The 24,524-nt window shown below is 42.2% G+C and overlaps 1 protein-coding gene across 1 annotated transcript in view; it reads left to right on the top strand.

The window, feature by feature from the left end:
- Positions 1–24,524, top strand: part of LOC145408434 (nephrin-like) — a 183,785-nt gene that overhangs the window by 86,264 nt on the left and 72,997 nt on the right. Inside the window, exon 2 of the mRNA XM_080279162.1 lies at positions 19,437–19,581. Coding sequence (XP_080135288.1) covers positions 19,437–19,581 — 145 coding nt within the window. The remainder of the gene's footprint in view (positions 1–19,436; positions 19,582–24,524) is intronic.

The following is a 24,524-nucleotide window of genomic DNA, read 5'->3' on the forward strand; positions in this document are numbered from 1 at the left end:
CGTATGTTAACTGAATAAATAATACTCCTGAGAGAGAGAGAGAGAGAGAGAGAGAGAGAGAGATTATATCCCCATTCGCTTGCTTTCAACGGAATAACCTGAATCATATCTCGCTCTTACTTGTAGCCTCAGTAAAAATGAAGTTTGTACTACTACTACTTTTACCACTACTATTTCTACTATCACTGTCACTACGGTCACTACCACCACTACCACCAACGCCACTAGTCCTTCTACAATCACTACTATTACTACTATCACCAGCACAACTACATAACTACAACAACAACTACCAACACCACAACCACTAAATCACCACTATCACTACCAACACCATTATCACTACCAACACCACTATCACTACCGACACCACTATCACTACCAACACCATTATCACTACCGACACCACTATCTCTACCAACACCACTATCACTACCAACACCACTATCACTACCAACACCACTATCACTACCGACACCACTACCAACACCACTATCACAACTAACACCACTACCGCTACCAACACCAATACCAACACCACTACCACTACAAACAACGACTCTCACCTCATTTAATATAACCATCGCTACAACCAGTACTACTCTCACTACTACAACTACTACTACTACTATTACTATCACACGACCACCTCCCTCCACAACCTTGTCTCAGTGGAGTGAACGGAGCTATTGCCTGATTGACTGCTGCCTACCTAAAAAGCGCCAGGGAAGGTTGCCGCACCACCCCTAAACATCCACTCTGTGCATTGCACATCCACACTGTGCACTGTTCAGTCCCCTTTTATCTAAGACACCCGTCCTATATAGTTTTGAATCCCCCCAGTGCAAAGAAAGCAATATAAGCACAGATTAGGATCTGCGCAGATAACCCTGAGTTAACGGTCACTACTCTTACTTTCGACCTGTGATGGGCTGTGGATCACTGAGGGTCCCTGTTAGTCGAGTGACCACCATCGGGATTTTTTTAATGTACCAGGGGTCACTGCTTCAGGATGAAACTTGTGTACTTGTCCCACATGGGAGAGTTCCTTGTCTCAGTGGAACAAACGGAGCTAGGGCCTGATTGACTGCTGCCTACCTTAAAAGCGCCAGGCAAGGCTGCTGCACCACCCCTAAACATCCACACTGTGCAGTGTGTAGCTTCCACGTTATGTCCACAGACTTCCCATTAACTCAATGTAACCGGTTTATAATGTCATGCCGTAACTATTAGTTTATTTGTTTACTTTCTCTTTCAGGTTACTCTATCGGGTAGCTTATAGATAAAGTATTATAGAATGTGACTTTTCCTTTCCAGTGTTTCCTATAAAATTTCCATGTCAGTTTTTCCATGCTGCATGGTGGTTTTTCCACTTTTTCCTGGAGGGTTTGGTGGTGGGGGGAGCCTTCTTGCTTTACTATCCTTATCCTTCAACATGTAGAATCAGATCTTGTAGTCATAGTTTTCTCTAACAAGCAGCCTCGAAAGGACCATAAGGTCTGTTGCTGTTTGCTTTCCTGTGTAACAACAACCACATCTACTACTACCACTACCACTACTACTACCACTACTACTACTACACTACTACTACAAATTTATTTATCCAGACCAAATTCCGGCCCAGGTTTTGCGTAATTGGAAGAAAAATGAAAGAAAAAAGAAAGAAAAAAATAGATTGGCACTTGTTAGGTGAGGGAAAAATGGAGAGAGAGAGAGAGAGAGAGAGAGAGAGAGAGAGAGAGAGAGAGAGAGAGAGAGAGAGAATATCGAAGAAAATAAGAAAAACAGCGAAGAGAACAAGGGAGAATTAAGAAAAGAGGAAGAATGAAAAATGAGGAAAACAGAAATAATGATAAAATAATAAAAGCAGTGGAGAGTAAAGGAGAAATGAAAGAAAAAATGAAAAAAATAAAATAAAATAAATGATGGAACGAGAAAGAACGAAAATGGAAATACAGAAATCATTGAATCAGTCAAGGAGAAAAGAAGGAAAATGATAAACAGGATAAAAGAATGAACGAAAGAAAGAAAAATAAAACAGAAGGAAAGAATTATATACAGAAGAAAATAATGAAAAAGTTGGGGGGAAAGGAAGGAAAGGAGAGTGAAAGAGAAAGAAGATGGGAAGAGGAAAGAAACAGGCACAGAGGGAAAAAGAAGACAAAGAAGAAAGTGGAAAAGAAAGTGAGTTAAGATGTAGAGAGAGAAGAAGAAGCATCTTAGATCGCTTAGAATTTTTGAAACAATAATATGAAAAACGAATATTAAGTCCTATATATTGCGAATGTAAAAGAATAATAACAAACAAAAGTAAGATGGGAAATGAAATATAAAAAATCAATCGAATAGAGACAGACAGATAGACAGACAAAGACAGCTGGATAGACAGATGGACAGATAGATACAAAAAAGGTTATGAAGGAGCGTAGATGGAGAACCTAGTGACTGATAAACCAGGAAAATAGAAGGAAGGAAAGAGCCAGGGGAAGAATTAGTTGGTGAGAAAGTGAATATCAGTTAAAGGACCAATTTAAGGGCTTGGCCAAAATGCATCGTTTATTTTTTATTTATTTACTTATCTGTGTTTGTTACTTTCTTACCCCCTTCCCCTCAAAATAAGTAAATAAATAAAGGAGGGGGGAAAAGAAGTAACCAAGACATTTAAGTAGATTTTCAGAAGTGCCACTTAAGTAGATTTTCAAAAGTGCCACTGTTGTAAGTATAAAAGTACTGGCGACTGAAGTTCCTCGGAGTTAGATGTTTATGTTGTACAAGTAGGAAGGTAAGTTGTGTAGGCTAGGGCGCCCTAATGAGGTGGCCGCTTTTTGTCATTCTCTCTCTCTCTCTCTCTCCCACTCTCTCTTTCTCTCTTCTTTACTCTTTTACTTTCCATCACTTTTATTCATTTTTTCATTATCACTATTCTCTTTATTTCTCGTCTTTCTTTTCCCCCTTTTCTATCCTCTTTCATCCTTACTCGCTTTCGTTCTTACTTAATTCGTCTCTCTCTCTCTCTCTCTCTCTCTCTCTCTCTCTCTCTCTCTCTCTCAGTATAATTAACACTTTTAACATAAACCTCTCATTCTAGCCTAATATAATAGACAAATTTTTAGTTGAATAAAACGCGTCCCACCGTACAATATTTCATATACTCGGAGATGGATAGATAGGTAGATAGATAGATAGATAGAGAGAGAGAGAGAGAGAGAGAGAGAGAGAGAGAGAGAGAGAGAGATGACGTGGTGATTTTTGTGGGCTTATAAAATTTTGCGTTTTTGTAATGTCGAAATAGTGAGCCAACAATATTACAGATAAAATATAATTCAGTATTTAATTATGTCATCATTGGCTGTGTTGTTACTGCAATTATCATACTATTATTTATATATTTAATACCATTTTCACTGCAGTCATTACTAACATCACTGGTTCTGTCATAATCTCTAACACCCTCACCACCAATGCGCTCATCACTACTACCACCACCACCACTTACTACTACTACCACTACAATCATTATCAATACCACCACCACTACCACCACAACCACCTCTACTACCACTACCACCATCACTACCACAGCAACTACCACTGTCACAACCATTACCACTAAAGGGCCTATCAAAGAGAATAGCAGACAGGAATATAACCTTAGTGTGGGTCGGTCTATCTATTGCTGTTAGTGGTGATAGATAGACAGATAGATAGACAGATAAATAGATAGATAGACAAACAGACATAATTAGATAATTAGGTACCTGCATAGACAAACAGACAGATGGAGATGTGGGTAAGCAGGTAGACAGAGTGATTGACTAACACACATACACACACACACACACACACACACACACACACACACACACACACACACACACACACAAAGACAAACCGAGACACAATTGCATCGGTATTAGGAAAGCGGTACATTAGGGCTAATCAGCCAGCCAGGTGTACCAGCCACACAAGTAAACTTTCACAGGTGTTTTCACGGATTTTCAGCGATGTTCACGGGTTTTCAGCGATTTTTATAACTTTTCGGTTCATTTTCTCTTAAATTTCCGTAGGTACTTTGTGATTTTTTTTTTATTTTGACTTTATTTCGCATATCTTTATGTTTTTTTACTCTATTTCAAATGTCTTCTTACTATATATTCGTTCACTATACTCTGTTAATAACTAGAATTTTCACAAGTTTAAAAAATGTTTATTTCTCTTACTGGTACTTCTTTTGTGTTAGTAATTTTCAAGTTATTCATATATTTTTGTTTTTTTTTTACTTTTTTTTCAGTTTTTTGAGGGAATTTTCAGACCGACAAACGAAATTTTTTATGTATTTCTTACTTCTCTTGTTTTAATAATTTTCAAGCTATATATTTTTTTACGTTTTCTGAATTTTTACAGATTCAGATGGAATTTTCACACTAATTCAAAATACCACTAACACAACTGCACAGGTGTTTGGAAAGCGGTACATTAACGTTAATCAGCCGGCCAGGTGTAACAGACGCAAAGGTAAACTTTCATGGGGATTTTCACAGAATTTCATTGTTTTTGTCAGGTATTTTATCAACTACGGGTTACTTTTTTCAAAGCATTTTTTTTCACGTTCTTAGTGGATTTTCACTTTTATTTTCTTTCGATTTTCTTATTTTTTACGGAATCTAGCAGAAAATCATTAATGGTATGCTGACAGAACATATATTGGTATATTTTACGTATGGAATTTTCCTGCAAATTTACGTTCTGCCTTTTAAATTTTTCAGATATTCTTGGCCAATAGGATTTTCAGACCAAGAAAGAAAAAGGGCTTTGATATCTACAAGACGGCAGTCAGGAATACTGTTTATTAAGCTTCACAATGTATATGGCGAAGCTTATTGTTTTGGGTAGTATTATCAGTTTCCTTTACACTTTTATGTCTTTGATCTTGATTATATTATACAGGAAGGTAACCCAAGTCCTTGTGTCAAATATAATACCGGACCTCTTTGTGAAGGTCATATACTCATTTTTTGGTGCAAAAATCGCATATTTCAAATTCAGGTACCTCAGAAACTAATTGACATACAGCTATTTGGTTGAAAATCCTATGATAAAAAAGCTTGTCGAGAATTCTGGCTGAATATTTTCCCATTTAGCCTGGTGGAAAGTAATACATTGAAAGCTGCTCAGTGTTTTCTTTGTAACATGTGTTAGAGAAAACCACAATGGCTGTACAGCTGTAACTTTACAGAAAAATAGCTGTGGTCTCTCTCACTGTCTCAGAGGAACAGTCAAGTATTCAAAGAGCCAGTTATTGAGAAAAATGTAAAGTGTATCTACGCCTGCAAAGACAATCAGTACCATACAGCTTCCTTATTGTGGCTAAACAATAAGTAAATAGGCAACTGAAGACAATATTCTCCGACAGAAGAACAGAGAGAGAGATAGGAAGGAGAGACACCGACATAAGAAAATGACAAATGAGAAACTAAAGAGACAGACGTATGAGATACAGAGGTTAGGCAGAAATGAGAGAGAGAGAGAGAGAGAGAGAGAGAGAGAGAGAACGGAGTGCGGGTGAAGGGGTGACTCATATCAGTTCATGAGGTTAAGTTTACAACCCCGTAAAGTACCTGGCCCTTTGTGCCCCCTGCCACACACACACACACACACACACACACACCTCCCCTATCTATCTCACACACACACACACACACACACACACACACACACACACACACACACACCTCCCCTATCTATCTCACTCACACACACACACACACACACACACACACACACACACACACACACCTCCCCTATCTATCTCACACACACACACACACACACACACACACACACACACACCTCCCCTATCTATCTCTCTCTCTCTCACACACACATACACAGCTCAGTCTACAAAAAGATGTTAACCAGCCATATCCAAAAATAAATCGCCAAGGAAGAGGTGTTAGGGAGACTCCTCACCACACGAGAATAAGGACCTTGAAGATATCCCACACAGTTTCTTACGTTTTTCTTAGGAAGTAAAAAAATCTAGAAGAGTTTAGAGGAAAATAAAGTTAGAACGCAATAAAAAGGAGGTCAAAGTAAGGGTGATAAATAAACCTATAAGTATCCATTAATAAAAATAATGTACTCACTTAAGGACGTAAAATAAATTGCTTTATTCACTTAAAGGACCTAAAATAAAGATATTGTACTAATTTACCAATGACTTAAAAAATGTACTCACTTATCAATTACCTAAAATAAAAATATTGTACTGTACTCACTTATCAAGGACCTAAAATAAAGGTCCTAAAATAAAGAACCACAAATAAATAAGGACCTTTATATAAACACTAAATAAAGGTAAAGACCCTAAAATAAAGATAAAGGCACTAAAATAAAGGTAATGGACTACGATAAAGAACTTAAAATAAAAATAACGACCCTAAAATTAAAATAAAGGACCTAAAATAAAGATGAAGGCCCTAAAATAAAAAAATAACCTAAAATACAGAAAAAGGACCTAAAATAAAGATAATGTACTCACTCATCAAGCAATTCTGAATAAAGATGAGTTATTGAGTGTGGAATAATGTTGTGATGTTACCTAGCTTGTGAGACAGGCTTAAAAAAGTGAGGTGAGATAGGTGAGCATCTTGAGGCGCTGGCTACGAATCTTGGGAAACTCTCTCTCTCTCTCTCTCTCTCTCATTTATTCTGGCATCTCGTTCTCTCTCTTCCTTCTCCTCCTTCTTTTTCTCCTCTTCCTCCTCCTTATTCCTCTTCTTCTTCCTTTTCTCATCCTTTTCCTGCTCCTCCTCGTCCTCCCTCTCTCTCTCTCTCTCTCTCTCTCTCTCTATCCATCTCTTCCTCTCTCTCTCTCTCTCTTAAATGACCCGGAAATAACCTAGGCCTCCCCTGCATTCACTCGGGTTATATACTGGTGTGTGTGTGTGTGTGTGTGTGTGTGTGTGTGTGTGTGTGTGTGTGTGTGTGTGTGTGTGTGTGTGTGTGTGGAGAGAGAGAGAGAATGTATGTATGTACCGTGCACCTAACTTTATATGTACACGGATGCATGTACACCAATTCCCTGCCTAAACACCACTGCCTTGTAAACTTATATGGAAACGTGATCTGAGTTTGCACCATCACAACTTCCTTTATGCTGACGATGAAGGGATAACACTGGCTATTTCTCTTCCTCCGAGCCTCCGATGTACCATTACTGACCCGGGTTCAATCCCACACTTGGTAGGCATTTCAGTAGGCTCGGTAGTATGTCCTTACAGGTGTTAGACTCTCTCTCTCTCTCTCTCCATTCTCAAAGCCTGCCACATCTACACTCATGCGTCGTGATGCGTTGGGTAGGGGTGGGTCACTTCTCCACTCACAAAAAAATAAATCGCTGGGTAGTAACCATATCACAAAATGAACGCCTGGTGACCTAGTGGGATTAGGGTTTGCAACTGAGGGGTAGTTAGGGGATACCGCTAATGTACTACTCGTGGACGATCGACTGGTCACTCTCCCTTAATGTCTGGCCTAAGAACCCTAGTCAAGACCTTTATTCTCATGGGGCAATAAAGGAATGTCTATCAATCTATCTATTGCCAGACGCCTCAAACCTGTAAGGGGTGGCCACAAGCAAATCGCCACCAAGTCACCCTGCCCAACGCCATTATCATCATTATTATTATTATTATTATTATTATCATTATTATTATTATTAGTAGTAGTAGTAGTAGCAGTAGTAGTAGTAGCAGTAATAGTAGTAGTAGTAGTGGTAGTAGGAGGAGGAGGAGGAGGAGGAGGAGGAATAATAATAGTAGTTGTACTATTGTTGTTACTATCAGCCATTTTACTCCCAAACGTTATTTATATTTTCATTTTCCCGTTTATCAATTATTTCCCACAAAAAAATAATAATAATAATAATCGCCATAATCCTACCCTTCGCACTAAAATAAATAAATAAATAAATCGCTTAAAAAAAATTCTGTGCAATTTTCAGCGCTAGGATGAACAAGGACGAGTAAATAGTGGTGAAGAGCAGGTTACATTTCCCAGGATGGTTGTCGCGTGGGGGCAAGGGCTGTGATCTCTTTCTTTCTTTCTCTCTTTTCTTTCTTTTTCTCTCTCTCTCTATCTGTCTTTCTCTCTGTCTGTTTGTTTGTCTACGTATTAATCTATCAACTGTCTATCTATGTCTGTCTCTATCCATCTGTTAATCTGTCTGTCTGTCACTTATTTTCCTTCCCTGTCTGTGTGTCTATCTAGCATTCTATCTACCTACCTTTATACTCTCACATTGCTCTCTCTCTCTCTCTCTCAACGCACGACTACCCTTGTGTCATTAAAAACAGTGATATTGCTTGTGGGAGGGAGAGAGAGAGAGAGAGAGAGAGAGAGAGAGAAAATGAGAAAATAGTCAAAATCTTTCTCCCACTCTCAATCTCTCTCATCTTTATTTCCTTCTCTCTTCTTATCTCAATCCTTTCTTTGATGTCATTCTCTCTCTCGCTCTCTCTCTCTCTCTCTAATTTCTCCTGTTTTCCTTCTTTAATTCTTCATTCCTTCCACTCATCCTTTCTTCCTTCCTTCTCTCTGTCCTTCCCTCCAGTCTCTCCTTTCTTCCCCGCCTCCTTCCTCCCTCTCCTTCTTCCTTCCTTCCTTCTCTCTATCCTTCCCTCCTTTCTTCCCCGCTTCCTTCCTCCTTCTCCTCCTTCCTTCCTTCCTTATCAGCTCTACCAAGACAAGCCTAACATCTGCTTTGCCTCCTCCACTATCACTTATAACTTTCTTCCTTCCTTCCTTAATCTTTACTTACTTCTCTCCTTCTGGCTAGTTTCCTTCCCTCCCTTCCTTCTCTCCTTCATTTGTCTTTCTTCCTTCCCTCCAACCATCGTTCTTTCTTCCTTTCTGCCATCCATCATTCCTTTTTTAGTTCTTCCTCTTATTCCTCTTTTTTTTCTCTCTCCTCCTTCTCTCCCTCATTTCCTTCATTCCTTCCTTCCATCTTTTCTTCTCTATAGCCATTTCTCTTACCACTCCTTCCTTCCTTCCTCCTCTCCCTCCTTCCGTCTTCTCTCCTTCTTTTCTGCAGCTATTTCTTACCACTCCTCACCTTCCCTCCCTCCTTTCATCCTTCCTTTTTCCCTTCTCTACAGCCAACACTTACCAATCCTCCCTTCCTTCCTTCCCTCCATCCTTCCTTCCTTCCATCCATCCATCCGTCCTTCCTTCTTCCCTTCTCTACAGCCATCTCTTACCACTCCCCTCATCCCACCTTCCTTCCTTCCATCCATCTATCCATCCATCCATCTATCCTTCCTTCTTTCTTATCCTACAGTCATCTCTTACCACCCCTCCCTCCCTTCCTTCCCTCCTTCTTTCCTTCCTTCCTTCCATCCATCCATCTATCCATCTACCCATCCATCCAGCCGTCCATCTATCCTTCCTTCTTCCCTTTTCTATAGCCATTTCTTACCACTCCTCCCTCCCTCCCTCCCTTCCTTCCGTCCATCCATCCATCCATCCTTCTTCCCTTTTCTATAGCCATTTCTTGCCACTCCTCCCTCCCTTCCTTCCTTCCTTCCTTCCTTCCTTCCATCCATCCATCCATCCTTCCTTCTTCCCTTTTCTATAGCCATTTCTTTCCACTCCTCCCTCCCTCTCTTCCTTCCTTCCATCCATCCATCCATCAATCCTTCCTTCTTCCCTTTTCTACAGTCATCTCTTACCACTCCTTCCTCCCTCCCTCCCTTCCTTCCTTCCTTCCTTCCTTCCCTCCCTCCTTCCATCCATCCATCCATCAATCCTTCCTTCTTCCCTTTTCTACAGTCATCTCTTACCACTCCTTCCTCCCTTCCTTCCATCCATCCATCCATCCATCCACCTATCCATCCATCCATCTATCCTTCCTTTTTCCTTTTTCTACAGCCACTTCTTACCACTCCTCCCTCCCTTCTTTCCTTCCTTCCCTCCATCCATCCATCCATCTATCCATCCATCCTTCCTTTTTCTTTTTCTTCAGCCACTTCTTACTACTCCTCCCATCTCTCCTTCCTTCCTTCCTTCCTTCCTTCCATCCATCCTTCCTTCTTCCCTTTTCTACAGCCATCTCTTACCACTCCTTCCTCCCTTCCTTCCATCCATCCATCCATCCATCCTTCCATCATCCATCCACCTATCCATTCATCCTTCCTCCTTCCCTTCTCTACAGCCATCTCTTACCATTCCTCCCCCCCTCCCTCCCTTCCTTCCTTCCTTCCTTCCTTCCCTCCCTCCTTCCTTCCTTCCTTATCAACCCCTCCTCCAAGACTAGTGTGACACCTTCTCTCCTATCTCCTCAACTATCACTATCGCTAACTACTTTTTTTCTTTTTTTTTTTTCTTTCTTATTTTTTGGGGTGATTTTTTTTGTGGTAATTTTCCTGAGATGGGATTCGTCCTTATCGTGATTGTGGGTGAAAGAGAGAGAGAGAGAGAGAGAGAGAGAGAGAGAGAGAGAGAGAGAGAGAGAGAGAGGAGGGCATGTTTTACGTGTTGCCTAAGTAAACAGGAAAGGAAGAAAGGAATCTATGCTACAGACAAACAAACAAACAAACAGAGAGACAGACAGACAGACGGAAACAGATTAACAGACAGATGCAGGAAAACTGATAGGAATTAACATTTTTCCTCCTAATATTACAGTGTGTGAATTCAGTACTATTAAAGGGCCACTACAAATTATTACAATTATCCTTTTTATTATTATTATTATTATTATTACTACCGTTATTTTCATTTATTTCATTTTTATTATCAGTGTTTATTATTATTATTATTATTATTATTACCGTATTTATTCAGCTTTTCTGTATCGTTATTCTTACCGTAGAATTACTGATTACAGTATTATAATTTCCTTTACAATTAATTAACAGAGTAACAAAAACCAAACCACCTATCACCATCACCACCATCATCACTATCACCATCACCATCATCACCACCAGCATCAACATCATTACCACCAGCGCCATCACCACTACCACCATCATCATCATCACCATCACCACCACCGCCGCCACCATCATCAACACCACCACCACCACCACCATCATCACCATCACCACCACCACCACCACCACCTGCCCCATCCTCTTCACCCTCACAATATAACATCTTTGCTCACGGGACGGCGTAGCAAAATATAATTATGTAATTATTCAGGAGCTGCTCAACTCTCCGGGCAAAATATTATTAATTATAACTTAAAGCGACACCGGTACGGGGTCACGTGGATGGTTGCTTGGATGAACTGATGGATGGATGGATGGATGCATGGACTGATGGATGGATGGATGGATGACTGGATGGATGGTTGAAAGGTTGTAAGGAGGGACTGAAGGATGGATGGATGGATTGATGGTTGGATGACTGGATGGATGGATACATGGATGGATGGTTCGAAGGATGGATGGTTGGATGGATTGACGGATGGTTGCATGGATGGATGGATGGCGATATTTAGTAGAGATAATTCAGCTTCTGTTAAAATAGGTCACGTAATGGTTAGATGAATGGTTTGATTGATGGATGGATGGATGCATAGCCCAGTTTCCTTTTTATGGTAGATTATTGTACGGATGAACTATAGACAGACGGACAGACAGACAGATAGATGGATAGATATAGATAAATAGACAGATAGACAGACAGATGGATGGATGGATGGATGGATGGACGTGAACTAAATACGCTGATTACCTCCTCTCCTACGCTTCGTCGACCCTGCCTAACAACCATCCTCTCTACCTACTTACCTACCTACCTACCTTACCTACCTACCCTCTTACCTACATAAGTACTTTGGAACTTGATTTAAACTACCCACAACACCCTACCCCAGCTTCCTACCTACCTCTGCCTTTCTCCTCTTACCTACCTACCTACCTACACCCTCAACATTCTTCAACCTTACCCAACCTACATCCTACCCTCCTATCTACCGATCTACTCCCCTCAGCACTCTCCTGCCTAACCTCCTGTACTGACTTACCTACCTACCTTCCTCAACACTTTCCTAATCGTACCTACCCACCTTCCTATCACCTTCAACACTCTCGTATCTTACCCTAGCTACCTACTTATTTACCCTCTTGCATTCCTTAACACTCTCCTACATAAACCTACCTACCCTCATACCTACCTACCTACCCTCCTACCTACCTACCTACCTACTTACATGCTTAACTTACTGCCTCTCTATCCCAGCACTCTTTTATCCCAGCACTGTCTTACTCAAAAACTCTCTCAACAACCTACCTACTTCCTTCCTTCCCTCCTTACCTCTTTTCTCTCTCCCTCCCAACCTCCTGCCCTTCTTTCCTCCCTACTTCTTTCCCTACTTACTTCCTTACCTCCCTACCCCCTTCCCTCCCTCCCTCCCTCCCTCCCTACCTCCTTACGTCTTACCTGGTCTGAATTGTAAACAAACTCAGCCACTCTTACCGCCTCCACCTTCCTGTCTACCTGCGCACCTCCCTCTTATCTACTTATCTACCTGCTGGAGAGAGGGGGGGCCTTCGCGTGGTGGCACTGATATAACTACTCCACTTCCTGGTTGTACAGCCGCCCCTAACCTATCCCCTATCCCATGAAAGGAGGATGGTGAAATAAAGGAGGTAAAGAGCTTCTGCCTGCAGTCTACTGGGTTTACGTTCCGATGAATTTGAGGTTACAACAACGAAAACAAAAAACAATAACAGCAACAAAACAAAAGCACAACAATAAAACACAACAAAAATAACAACAACAACTACTACTACTAAGGTACTGCTACCTCCCTACCTACCTACTTGCTTACCTACCCTTCTACATCAAAAAGCTGAACTAAAATTGTGTATACTTACCTACCTACCTACCTACCAACCTGTCTACCTACCTGCCTACCTACCAACCACCCCAAAACACTACATCAAAATTAAGCTCGGTTAAAAATACTGTATGTACCCTGTCTACCTACCTACCTACCTACATACATACCAACCACCCTAAAACACCACATCTCCATCAAAAAGTAAGCTGTTAAAAATAAGTACCCTACCTACCTGCCTACCTACCTACCTACCCACCTACCTGCCTACCTACCTACCTACCTACCTACCAACAACCCTAAAACACTACATCTCCATCAAAAAGTAAGCTTAGTTAAAAATATGTACCCTACCTACCTACCTACCTGCCTACCTACCCACCCACCTACCTGCCTGCCTACCTGTCATCACCAGGCCTAGAGCTGCCTTCCCACCCTGACAAATTCGGTTCATTCTGCCTCTAATTTTCTTGGAGATTTCGGCAAATTTCTCACAAGATGGTTGAGTGGGTGAAGAGAGAAAGGAGGTGGTGGGGGAGGGGGAGGGGGGTGAGAGGGGTGGGGAGAGGAGGAGGAGGAGGAAGAGGAGGAGGAGGGAGAGGAGGAGGAGGATCGGGAGTAAGAAAGAAGGGAGGGAGGGGAAAGGAGAAGAAGAAGAAGAAGAAGAAGAAGAAGAAGAAGAAGAGGAGGAGGAGGAGGAGTGAGAAAAGGGGGAGGAAGGAAGAGGAGAGAGGAGTATAGAGAGGGAAGATGGAGAGAGAAAGATGGGAGACGAGAAGCAGGGGGAAGGAAGATGAAGAGAGAGAGAGAGAGAGAGAGAGAGAGAGAGAGAGAGAGAGAGAGAATCATTTACTAACTTCCACAACATCGTATTCCACTTCCTTCTTGCTTTCTTCAGACGATTTTATTCATCTTCAGAAAACCGTCTTGTTCTTAGGGGGTTAATGAAGGCTATATCAACCCAGACCCTTTCTAAAAAATCCCTCTTTAGCTTAATCGTCTGAAGGTAAAGAGGAGTAAATACAAAAGACGTCCTTAGGCTGAAGAGGTTAAAAAAGTGTGAAGGAAGAAAAGAGGATGTTAAAGTGAAAGGAAGCGAGGCAAGAAATTGAAAAAAAAAAAAAAATTCTTTCTATGCTTCCCCCTCCCTCCCTCCCTCTCCCCCCATTTCTCTCTCTCTCTCTCTCTCTCTCTCTCTCTCTCTCTCCTCTTCTTTCTACCTCCTTTTTCTGCTTCCCCTTCCCCCCTCCCTCCCCACTCTCTCTCTCTCTCTCTCTCTCTCTCTCTCTCTCTCTCTCTCTCTCTCGCTCTCTCTGTCTCTCTCAAGGACCAAGACCAACACACTCTAATATATAAATAAATTAAACTTCTTCCAGCACAGTAATGAAGTCAAGGTACCTCAATAACATTTCCCTTATAAAACCCACAACATAATTTTACTCCAGTACACGAAATATTGCGACCGCATTTGGAGTGCGGAGTGCAGTTCTGGGGTCCAAACTTGAGAAGGGGATGTTTTTAATGGTGAATAATCGATTTTTTTTCCATTATTATTTCTATTGCTTCATGTATACTAATTTCAAGGTAGCGTAGGTGTCCAAGGCTAGGCATATCACTCAGGACATTTTACGTTTATGAGAAAAAAGGTGAAAAATTGCAAGTGAATTTTTGGCGCAATATACCCTAATTTCTTCCAGACTCACTTACTGATCTGTCTATCTGTCTATCTATTGACAGACGCCTTAATCCAGTAAAGGGCGGCCACAAACAAATCGCCTCCATGTCGCCCTGTCCTCCGCCATTTACTGATCACATTCCTTAATTCGCTAGACAAATATATGTCAGTTTATTTGCTATATGGTTACGACCCAACGTTGTAAATGGTTTCCTAGGTAACAGGAATTCGTCTGGCGTTGCACTCAGTGTGGAGTCACCTCAAGGCAGCACTGGACGTACATCAAGTGAATGGATGGTGTGCGAACCGACCAAATAATAGTGAATGGTCAGCACATCAACACTTCGCGAAATAATGAGTAAAACAGGAATATCTATGTCTGTCTATCTACCTAACTACTTATCTATCTATCTATCTGCCTGTCTATTTATCTATCGGTACATCTATCTATCTACTGTATACCCAGACACCTTAATCCTACAAGGTATGGTTACAACTGAATCGCCTCCACATCACCCTATCCTTCGCAATCACACAGCCCTCCCTCCTACTCACATTTCCCCTCCCTCATATACCTCCCCACCCCAAGCTTCCATATCATCCTCAGTCTCCCCCTTCCCAAAGCTTGTACGTGAGAGTTTTGAGACGATGAGCACGTAGGCGAAGGGTAGTACGCTTAAGTGACTTCCCTGCATAATTCCACGCTCAGTACCTTCCACAGTGATGGGTTGATTGACTTTCCGTGTGAGGATGTATACACTCTCTCTCTCTCTCTCTCTCTCTCTCTCTCTCTCTCTCACACACACACACACACACACACACACACACACACACACTGAAGACATTTTTCCCCCGGTCAACATTTTCTCTCCTTATTTGTACGTCCACCTCTCTGTCTGTCTGTCTGTCTGTCTGTCTGTCTCTCTCTCTCTCTCTCTCTCTCTCTCTCTCTCTCTCTCTCTCTCCTCTCTCTCATGCAAAACATTTCTCTCCCTTGGCCATCAAAAAAAAAAAAAAAAAATCTCATCCTTATTTTGACGTGCATCTCTCTCTCTCTCTCTCTCTCTCTCTCTCTCCTCTCTCTCTCTCATATTTCTCAATCCCATGTTCCTGGATCGCTTTATAAAGAGTCAAGTATGACACAAGGGTGGGATTGTGTGAGTTCTTTTAATGGGGCTATCCTTCATGAGAGAGAGAGAGAGAGAGAGAGAGAGAGAGAGAGAACCATTAGTGCAACAGAAAACTGGAATGGGGCGTCTCTATTAGTGTGTGTGTGTGTGTGTGTGTGTGTGTGTGTGTGTGTGTGTGTGTGTTATTTTTTGTGTATATATGCATATGAGTGGGTATGTGTGCGTGTGCGTCTGCAAGTATCGATGTATGTTTGCATGTATGCGCATTTGTGCAAATCCGTGTGTATGTACGACTGTGTGCGTGTATGTATGACTGTGTGCATGCTTGTCTATAAATGTATGTATGTATGTGTGTGCGTGCGTGAATTTGTGTGTGTTTGTGTGTGCGTGCGTGAATTTTTGTATGTGTGTATGTGTGCGGGAGTATGTATATATATGTATGTTTGTATGTTCGTGTGCGTGCGGGCTTGCATATATGTATGTGTAAGTGTATGAGTGTGTGTGTGTGTGTGTGTGTGTGTGTGTGTGTGTGTGTGTGTGTGTGTGTGTGTGTGTGTGTGTGTGTGTGTGTGTGTGTAGTGTTGGTATATTGCCCTATTCATCTCTGCCTAACTCTGCCTACCCCCACTGCCTCACCCGTTCCTCTCCCTCTCTCTCTCTCTCTTGTGCACACACACACACACACACACACACACACACACACACACACTCGCAATATTTCTGACTCAGTCGAACTTCCCCCAGTTCTTACTTCCTCTCAAATACTTCCGCCGTTCTCTCTCTCTCTCTCTCTCTCTCTCTCATTTTCCGTCCATCTCTTAGTCTCTCTCATTCTCCCTCTCCCTCCCACTCTAATTCTTCTTCCCTCTCACACACTCTCTTTTTTCACTCTCACTTCCACATTCCCCAACTCTCTCTCTCTCTCTCTCTCTCTCTCTCTCTCACACACACACACACACACACACACACACACACACACACACTCACACACACACACACACACACACACACACACTACTTCACATATGCATTCTCACACATTCTGTCTAATCTGCTAATGTATCTGCAATTACAAAGTATAATTATCTTTTTAGTGTGTTTTTCTATCAGTGTTTTACAAGCACTGAGTTATGTAGTCTATTTATAAGTAATTTTAACTCTCCCTGACGCTCTTTCTCTTCTCATTCTCCCCTACCTCCCTTTTTGTCACACACACACACACACACACACACACACACACACACACACACACAATGGAACTTTTTTCACTCTTACCAACATCATCTCTCAATTTTTCAGACGTCTGCAAACTTTTCCTCTCTCTCTCTCTCTCTCTCTCTCTCTCTCTCTCTCTCTCTCTCTCAAACACAAGCAGGAGACAAAATAAAACTTTCAAGGAGTGTCAGAAATATATCCACACTTCGTTACGTATATCCTAACTTTCTCTATCTATTTTTTATCTTAGTTCTCAGTTTCCTACATTCTCTCTCTCTCTTTCTCTCATACACATATACTAAGATTATGAACCGATTTTCTGTTTTTCACCTCTGCCAGGAGTTTTTGCCCGCGTTGGTTGGCCTGTCTGTTTGTCCGTCTGTCTGTCAGTAGGATTACTCAAAAAGTTATCAATGGATTTTGCTGAAATTTTTTTTGGAGAGGTTGGGTATGGCCCAATGAACAATCGACTAGATTTTGGTTGTGATCCGGAAATTTTTGTTTGTTTGTTCACACCCTATTTCTAAAAGTTCTCTATGAATTTCAATGAAATTTTGTCGAAGGGTGAGCCATGGGCCAAGAAAGATTTCTAAAAATTTTGGGATGGATCCAGATCCGGATCCTACCGAACAGTATCTCCAAATGTTCTTCATGAATGTCAATGAAAATTGGTGGAAAGGTGGGCCATGGACCAAGAAAGAATTTCCTAAATTTTGGGGAGGATTCTGATCCGGATCCGGTATTGGCGGAGGTATGCGCTCTCTAAGTGTTTTCTAGACCTGTACATTTCCTTCCACTTTCACTAATTTTTCTGTTTTTTACTTCCCTGTCACATGTTCCCCCTCCCTTAAAAACTCTCTTTTTTTTCTCAAATCCTCCAACCCTCGCTCTAACTCTTTCCTACACTTTCCCAAACTCTCTCTCTCTCTCTCTCTCTCTCTCTCTCTCTCTCTCTCTCTCTCTCTCCAAACAAAACTGAGGAAAGTTAAAAAAAAACGTGAGAATGATGACAGAATATTTAGAACATAACACAAATATACCTCCCATATTCCCTCTATTAATTTGGTGGTTCTCAACAAAGGATGCAAGATTGTAAATCACACTTTCTCTATCACACTCCCCCTCTCTTTATTTCTCTCTCTTTAACCGTGACTTTCCTCTGTCTGTCTGTGTGTGTGTCTGTCTGTCTGTCTGTCGGTCTGTCTGTCTCTCTCTCGTCTATGCAACTATGTAACTTATGTAACACTCTCTCTCTCTCTCTCTCGTCTATGCAACTATGTAACTTATGTAACTCTCTCTCTCTCTCTCTCTCTCCCATCCTGAAAAAGAGCACACAAAATTCAGGTGCATTTTCCTAGACAGTCTTTCAATACCCAGACTACCAAATTCTCTCTCTCTTTTTCTCCCCCCCCCTCTTTCTCACCCACTCTCTCTCTCTCTCTCTCTCTCTCTCTCTCCTTCAGTCTCTCACAAATGATGCCACCTTAACATACCTTAACGTTATTCCCAAATTCTTACATTTTACTTTAGATCTCTCTCTCTCTCTCTCTCTCTCTCTCTCTCCGGCAGAGGCGGAGGGCAAGGAAGTAGAAAAAGTCCCAGTGATGGCATTGTACAACTTGACCCTTCGTTGCAAAAGTACTCCAACTTTCTTCCCTATTTTTTCCTCCAGAGTACCTCCACTTCCAGGCCCCTCCTCCCTCCCACATACTCTCCCACTCTCCCTCCATGCCTCTCTCACCCCTCTCTCTCTCCCCACGGTAGATACAGATGGGGGGGAAGTGGAAGACCTGCGGGTGGTGGTGGAATTCAACTCGACCCTACGTTTCAAAAATACACCAAATTTCTTCCCTTTTTCCTCCACACTAACTCCACTCCCAGAATCATTCTCTCTCCCACAACCTCTCCCACTCTCACCCTTTCTCTCCATGCCTCTCTCACCCCTCTCTCTCTCCCTACAGCAGAGACAGACGGCGAGGAAGTGGAAGAGATGAGGGTGGTGGTGGGATACAACTCGACCCTACGTTTGAAAATTACACCAACTCGACCCTAAATTTGAAAATTACACCAACTTTCTCCCCTTTTTTTCCTCCGAATTACCTCCATTTTCTGGCTCCTTTTCTCTCCCACTCTCCCTCTCTCCATGCCTCTCTCACTCTCTCCCCAGAGCAGAGACAGAGGGCGAGGAAGCGCAAGAGGTGCGGGTGGTGGTGGGATACAACTCGACCCATTAAAAAAAAAATTCCCTTTATTCCTCCGAATTACCTCCATTTCCAGGCTCCTCCTCTCTCCCACATACTCTCTCACTCTCCCTGTCTCTCTCCATGGCTCTCTCACCCCCGTCTCTCTCCCTCCACAGCAGAGACATAGGGCGAGGAACAGGAAGAGGTGCGGGTGTTGGTGGAATATAACTCGACCCTACGTTTCAAAAATACACCAACATTTTTTTCTTTTTTCCTCCACAGTACCTCCAATTCCAGACTCCTCCTCTCTCCCACATACTCTCCCACTCTCCCTCTCTCTCTCCATGCCTCTCTCACCCCCGTCTCTCTCCCCACAGCTGAGACAGAGGGCGAGGAAGTGGAAGAGGTGCGGGTGGTGGTGGGCTACAACGCGACCCTACCGTGCAACGTGAGAGCTCCCGACCACGACGCCCCTACCCTTACACTGTGGTATATTGCCGATGGGGAGGCTCCGGTGTACAGGTGGGTGATAGACAGAGGGAGAGATAGATAGACTGACAGGTGGATGGATAGCCAGATAGACAGATAAATAGACAGACAGACGAAGGGTGGAAAATACAGGGGGTGAAAGATGGGAAGGGAGGTAGGAAAAGGAACGGGATATCTTTTACAATGCCGTGGACGAAATTACTGTCAAACTTTGAGAGAGAGAGAGAGAGAGAGAGAGAGAGAGAGAGAGAGAGAGAGAGAGAGAGAGAGAGAGGTTGTCTCCCTTTCAGAGTGGAGAGGTTATTCAAACGGACTCACTGAATTACCCACTAACTCACTACGCACTCACTCACCCACTCTTGGGCCCTGACTCACGCAATCACTCAATTCTGCCAGCTAAATATGGGGTTAGGTTACTCGCAGAATTTACTAGTATTTTAATAACGATAAAGGCAGGACTATTACGTGTCTGCCTAATTACACTCTCACCTTAATGAAGATGTTAAATTATCCACTGGCTAATTAGTTTTTTTTTTTTCTTCCTGTGGTTTATATTGTTAAAATTTTCATGATTTATTTTCCTTTCTTTTCCCTTCGTTTTCCATTTTCTTTGGTCTATAATCATTTTGTTAGTCATCCTTCCTATCGATCTATTTCCCTGTCTATCTATCATGCTATCTACCTATCCATCCATCCATATTTCCATTTATCTATAATATCTATCTAATTATCCATCTATCTATCTACGCACCTATCTATTTACCTATGAAATTATCTATCAATCCATCTATATCTCCATGTATCTATCTATTTAGCCATCTACCTATCTATCAATCAATCTATCTACCCGACTGTCTCTGGCTACCTGTCTATCTGTTTGTATCCATCAGTTTATCTATCTATCTATCAGTCTGTCTATTTTTACTCCCTCTATCTTTCCCTCCACTCTCTCTAGCTTCTCACTCCATCATCATCACTTCCTCCTTTTTCTCACTCTCTCTTTCCTCTCTCCCTCCCCCCCTCTCTCTCTCTTTTTTTTCCTCTCATCTTTTCTCACTTCTCTTTCAATCTGTAGGTCCATGATATCACACGGTCTTCTCTGTCACTTTATTTTCTCTCTCTCTCAATTTTACTCTCTCAATTTCTTTCTTTTCTCTCTCACTTTTACTCTCTCAATTTTTTTTTCTCTCTCACTCTCTCTCTCTCTCTCTCTCTCTCTCACTTTCTCGCGATTTATCATTTATATATTTTTTGTAGTAATATGTGAACTATTTTTATATCTATTATCGTTATCTACCTTCTGAATCCATGTATCTATCTATCTATCTATTTTTATCTAGCTACGTCTCTACATATAACACACGTATGTATGTATGTAAGCTTGCAGTCAATGATGTTTACACGTGTACGGTTCCGAATGAGAGAGAGAGAGAGAGAGAGTAAATGAACTAACGATCACAGCTGCTCATCTTTCCCCCCCCCCTCTCTCTCTCTCTCTCTCTCTCTCTAATAACGTTTCCAGTGCTTTTTAAAACTAGTAATGTACCTCGTTAAAAATAAAGTTACATTTAAACTGCATTACCTGTAACTAATATAATCTCTTAAAATATTATGTATTTACCTGGTACTATCTATCTATTTAAACATCTATCTATCTACTTATGTACAGGCAGGAATATCTTCAATTCTCTCTCTCTCTCTCTCTCTACCTACCTACCTACGTATCTCAGTATACAGGTAGGAATATCGTCAGTCATCCACGCAAAATTCTCTCTCTCTCTCTCTCTCTCTCTCTCTCGTCTCATTTTTTCAAACCCAATCGCCCCATCCATCTTAAAGCCACGCTCACGGATCCGAACGAAGATGGATGGGATTTTGATGAAGGGAATCGGATGCTTTGTTTACAGTGATGTGTTCGAATGTGTGGGGTACGACTTTGACTACGGTGAGAGAGAGAGAGAGAGAGAGAGAGAGAGAGAGAGAGAGAGAGAGAGAGAGAGAGAGAATGGTTGACAGGCGAACAGCAAGACACTGATAGACAAATTGATAAATACAGATTCAGATACAGAGATAGATAGACAGATATATAGACAGACAGATAGACAGACAGACAGATGGATACAGATCGTTCGATAGACACAGATAGATAGACATATTTACTGATAGATACAACTACTCAAAACAGTATGCAAAATATAATGGGGTAAGTGATAGACAGACAGGCAGCCAGACAGACAGACACAGAGAAGGACAGAAACAGATGAACAGAATGACCACTACATATAAAAAGATAGATGTAGATATAAATAGATAAATATGATACACTAATTAGTTGCTATAAATATACGTATAATTAGTAACATGTAATTTGGTTATTCAGTTATTCCACGTGGCAATTATGTGATTTGATTAGTGTAATTAGAATGGGGCTCATGTGAATAGGGCCTATCTACGTAAATGATGCTCTCTCTCTCTCTCTCTCATTACTACCCTCAAGCACATTTACAGATCACCGCGGAGGGGAGGGGGGGAGAGGGAAGAAGGAAAGAGGAGGTAGGAGGAAGAAGGAAGGAGGAAGAGGGAAGCAGGGAAGGAGGAAGGAGGGGAAGAGGATGGATGGGACGGAAATTACACCTCAATAATGAGTGAGAGAGAGAGAGAGAGAGAGAGAGAGAGAGAGAGAGAGAGGTGTCATGCTGTCTCAAGGTGGTACTAAATTACAGGTGTGTGGGGTGTTAATTGACATGCAACAGACACGCCCCTATCTTAATGACTTGCTCACTCACTGCAGGACTAATTGGCTAACTGACTGACTGACTGACTGACTGACTACCTAACCGAATGTCTGACTGGATGACTAACTGACTGACTGACTGACTCCTTAACCAAATGAGTCTGACTGTATGACTAACTGATTAACTTATTTACTGACTAACTGACTGGCTGACTAACTGACTGACTGACTGGCTAACTAACTGACTGACTGACTGGCTAACTAACTGACTGACTGACTGACTAACTGACTTACCGGCTGGCTGACTTACTGACTGACTGACTAACTGACTGGCTGACTGACTTACTGACTGACTGGCTGACTGACTGGCTGACTGACTGGCTGACTAACTGACTGACTAATTGGCCGACTAATTCATTAATAATTTTAATGCTCAAAAGAAGTCTAGTATTATCTCCCAGCAAATGTCATAAGATTTTTAAAGGCTAATAGTGGGTCATAGGAGCCTGCTTGACTGAACTATTTACTCGTATCAACTGTATGTAGCTGATTTATTCTAACCTGGCAAAGATCCCTGGTCCCTCTCGGCTCAGTTGATCGCCAAGGGTAGTCAGATTGGAAAGCTGATTCGACTAGTAACCAAGGAGACGCATTCTTACCTCATAACGAATGCTTATTGATTTTTATTTAACCAAGGATCTGTATTTAAGGTCTCAGCTGTGAAATTTACCTATGTCCGTCGAAAAAAATATATATAACGGGAAAAAAGCTGTCAAATTGAGTGAAAAATATATATATATGATCATCTTTCTTTCCTAACATTGCACTTATTCTCAAAATTATCTATCTATCTATCTATTGCCAGACGCCTTAATCCCTTATACGGGGGGGCCACAAACAAATCGCCTTCACGTCACCCTGTCCCCCGCCATTCCCCTAAATTATATGTATGTAAAATTTAACCTAAATATTTTAATGCTAAAAAAAAAAAAATACTCCAAATTTTTTACTTCCCCTGACTTGACATTTAATTTTTAAGTGAATTGAACACTGAGAGTTTTAAATACATTTCAAGCATGCCATGTTGACCTAAATTTTTCAATGACCCAGATCCAAAAAATTCAATTACTCATATTCTAAAAAAATTAATGAAGATTCCCAAAAATTCAATGACCCAGATTCCCAAAAATTCAATCACTGCTGAAGTTTAACCCGCGGCGTCCCGTCGACGTACTTCCACGTCCTCACGTTATGTCACTGCCAATCCCGTTGACGTACTTCAACGTCCTGCAATTGCAAGGTTCATAATTTCCACAATTTTCAAAATCCGCGCGAGATTTTCGTTTCACCCACGTACCCAAGCCTCCCCTACCTGCCTCCAGGCGGGCAGCGTCCTAGACCCCGCGTGACCCGCGCTCACCCTTGTCTCGGTCACTCACCTGCTAGCAGTGACCCAGGTCAGACATGGCACGGAAAGGTCTCTCAGACGAGGAAATTGCATCCGCCCTGGAAGCCTTCACTGGAGATAGTGGTTCTCCACTTGACGATGACGTGGTGGATCGCGATTATGTCCAGCCAGAGGAAGAAATATGTAGCAGTGATGAAGAGGTCCCTTCGCCCCGGAAAACGCGGTATGTGACATACCATAAGGCAAGGGAAGGCCAGCCTGCTCGCCAACCACGTGCACGGCTATCTCTCCATCCCGAATCTGATGAGGACGAGGATGAGGTCGATGAGGATGACGGCGGCTTAGGACGTGATATCGCCTCGTGGTTGGGAAAAGAAAAAATATCACCCCGAGGATCAGAAGGTGGGGCGAGAAGACATATAAGGTATGGTGAAAGTCTTTTGTCTGGGGAAGTGGAAAGTGGTGTGGTGGGATTGCTGGGTGAAAGGGAAAGTGTTGTGGCGGCAGCGCGGGGTGAAAGTGAAAGTGGTGTGGGGGTAGTGCGGGGTGAAGGGGCAAGTGGTGTGAGGGAGGCAGCACGAGCACGTGGTGCACGTAGGCCTAGGGGAGAGGAGGTGGAGCCACTCCCCAGCACGTCTTTCGCCCCACATTATTCCCAAACTTCCTCCCCACAGCCCCAGGATGTGGGGAAAGGAAGGAAAGGGAAGGGAAAGGGTAAAGGAAAAGGGAGAGGGAAGAGAAGTGCGAGTGATGAGAGGCGCCGCTCTCCACCTCCCCAAACTCCCCCACCACCCTCACCTCCCCACCCTGACGAAGGGGACGATGGGGACGTGG

This window comes from Coenobita brevimanus, chromosome 77 (genome assembly GCF_032717465.1).
Source record: "Coenobita brevimanus isolate Jiangsu-jjx chromosome 77, ASM3271746v2, whole genome shotgun sequence".
Classification (NCBI taxonomy): domain Eukaryota; kingdom Metazoa; phylum Arthropoda; class Malacostraca; order Decapoda; family Coenobitidae; genus Coenobita; species Coenobita brevimanus.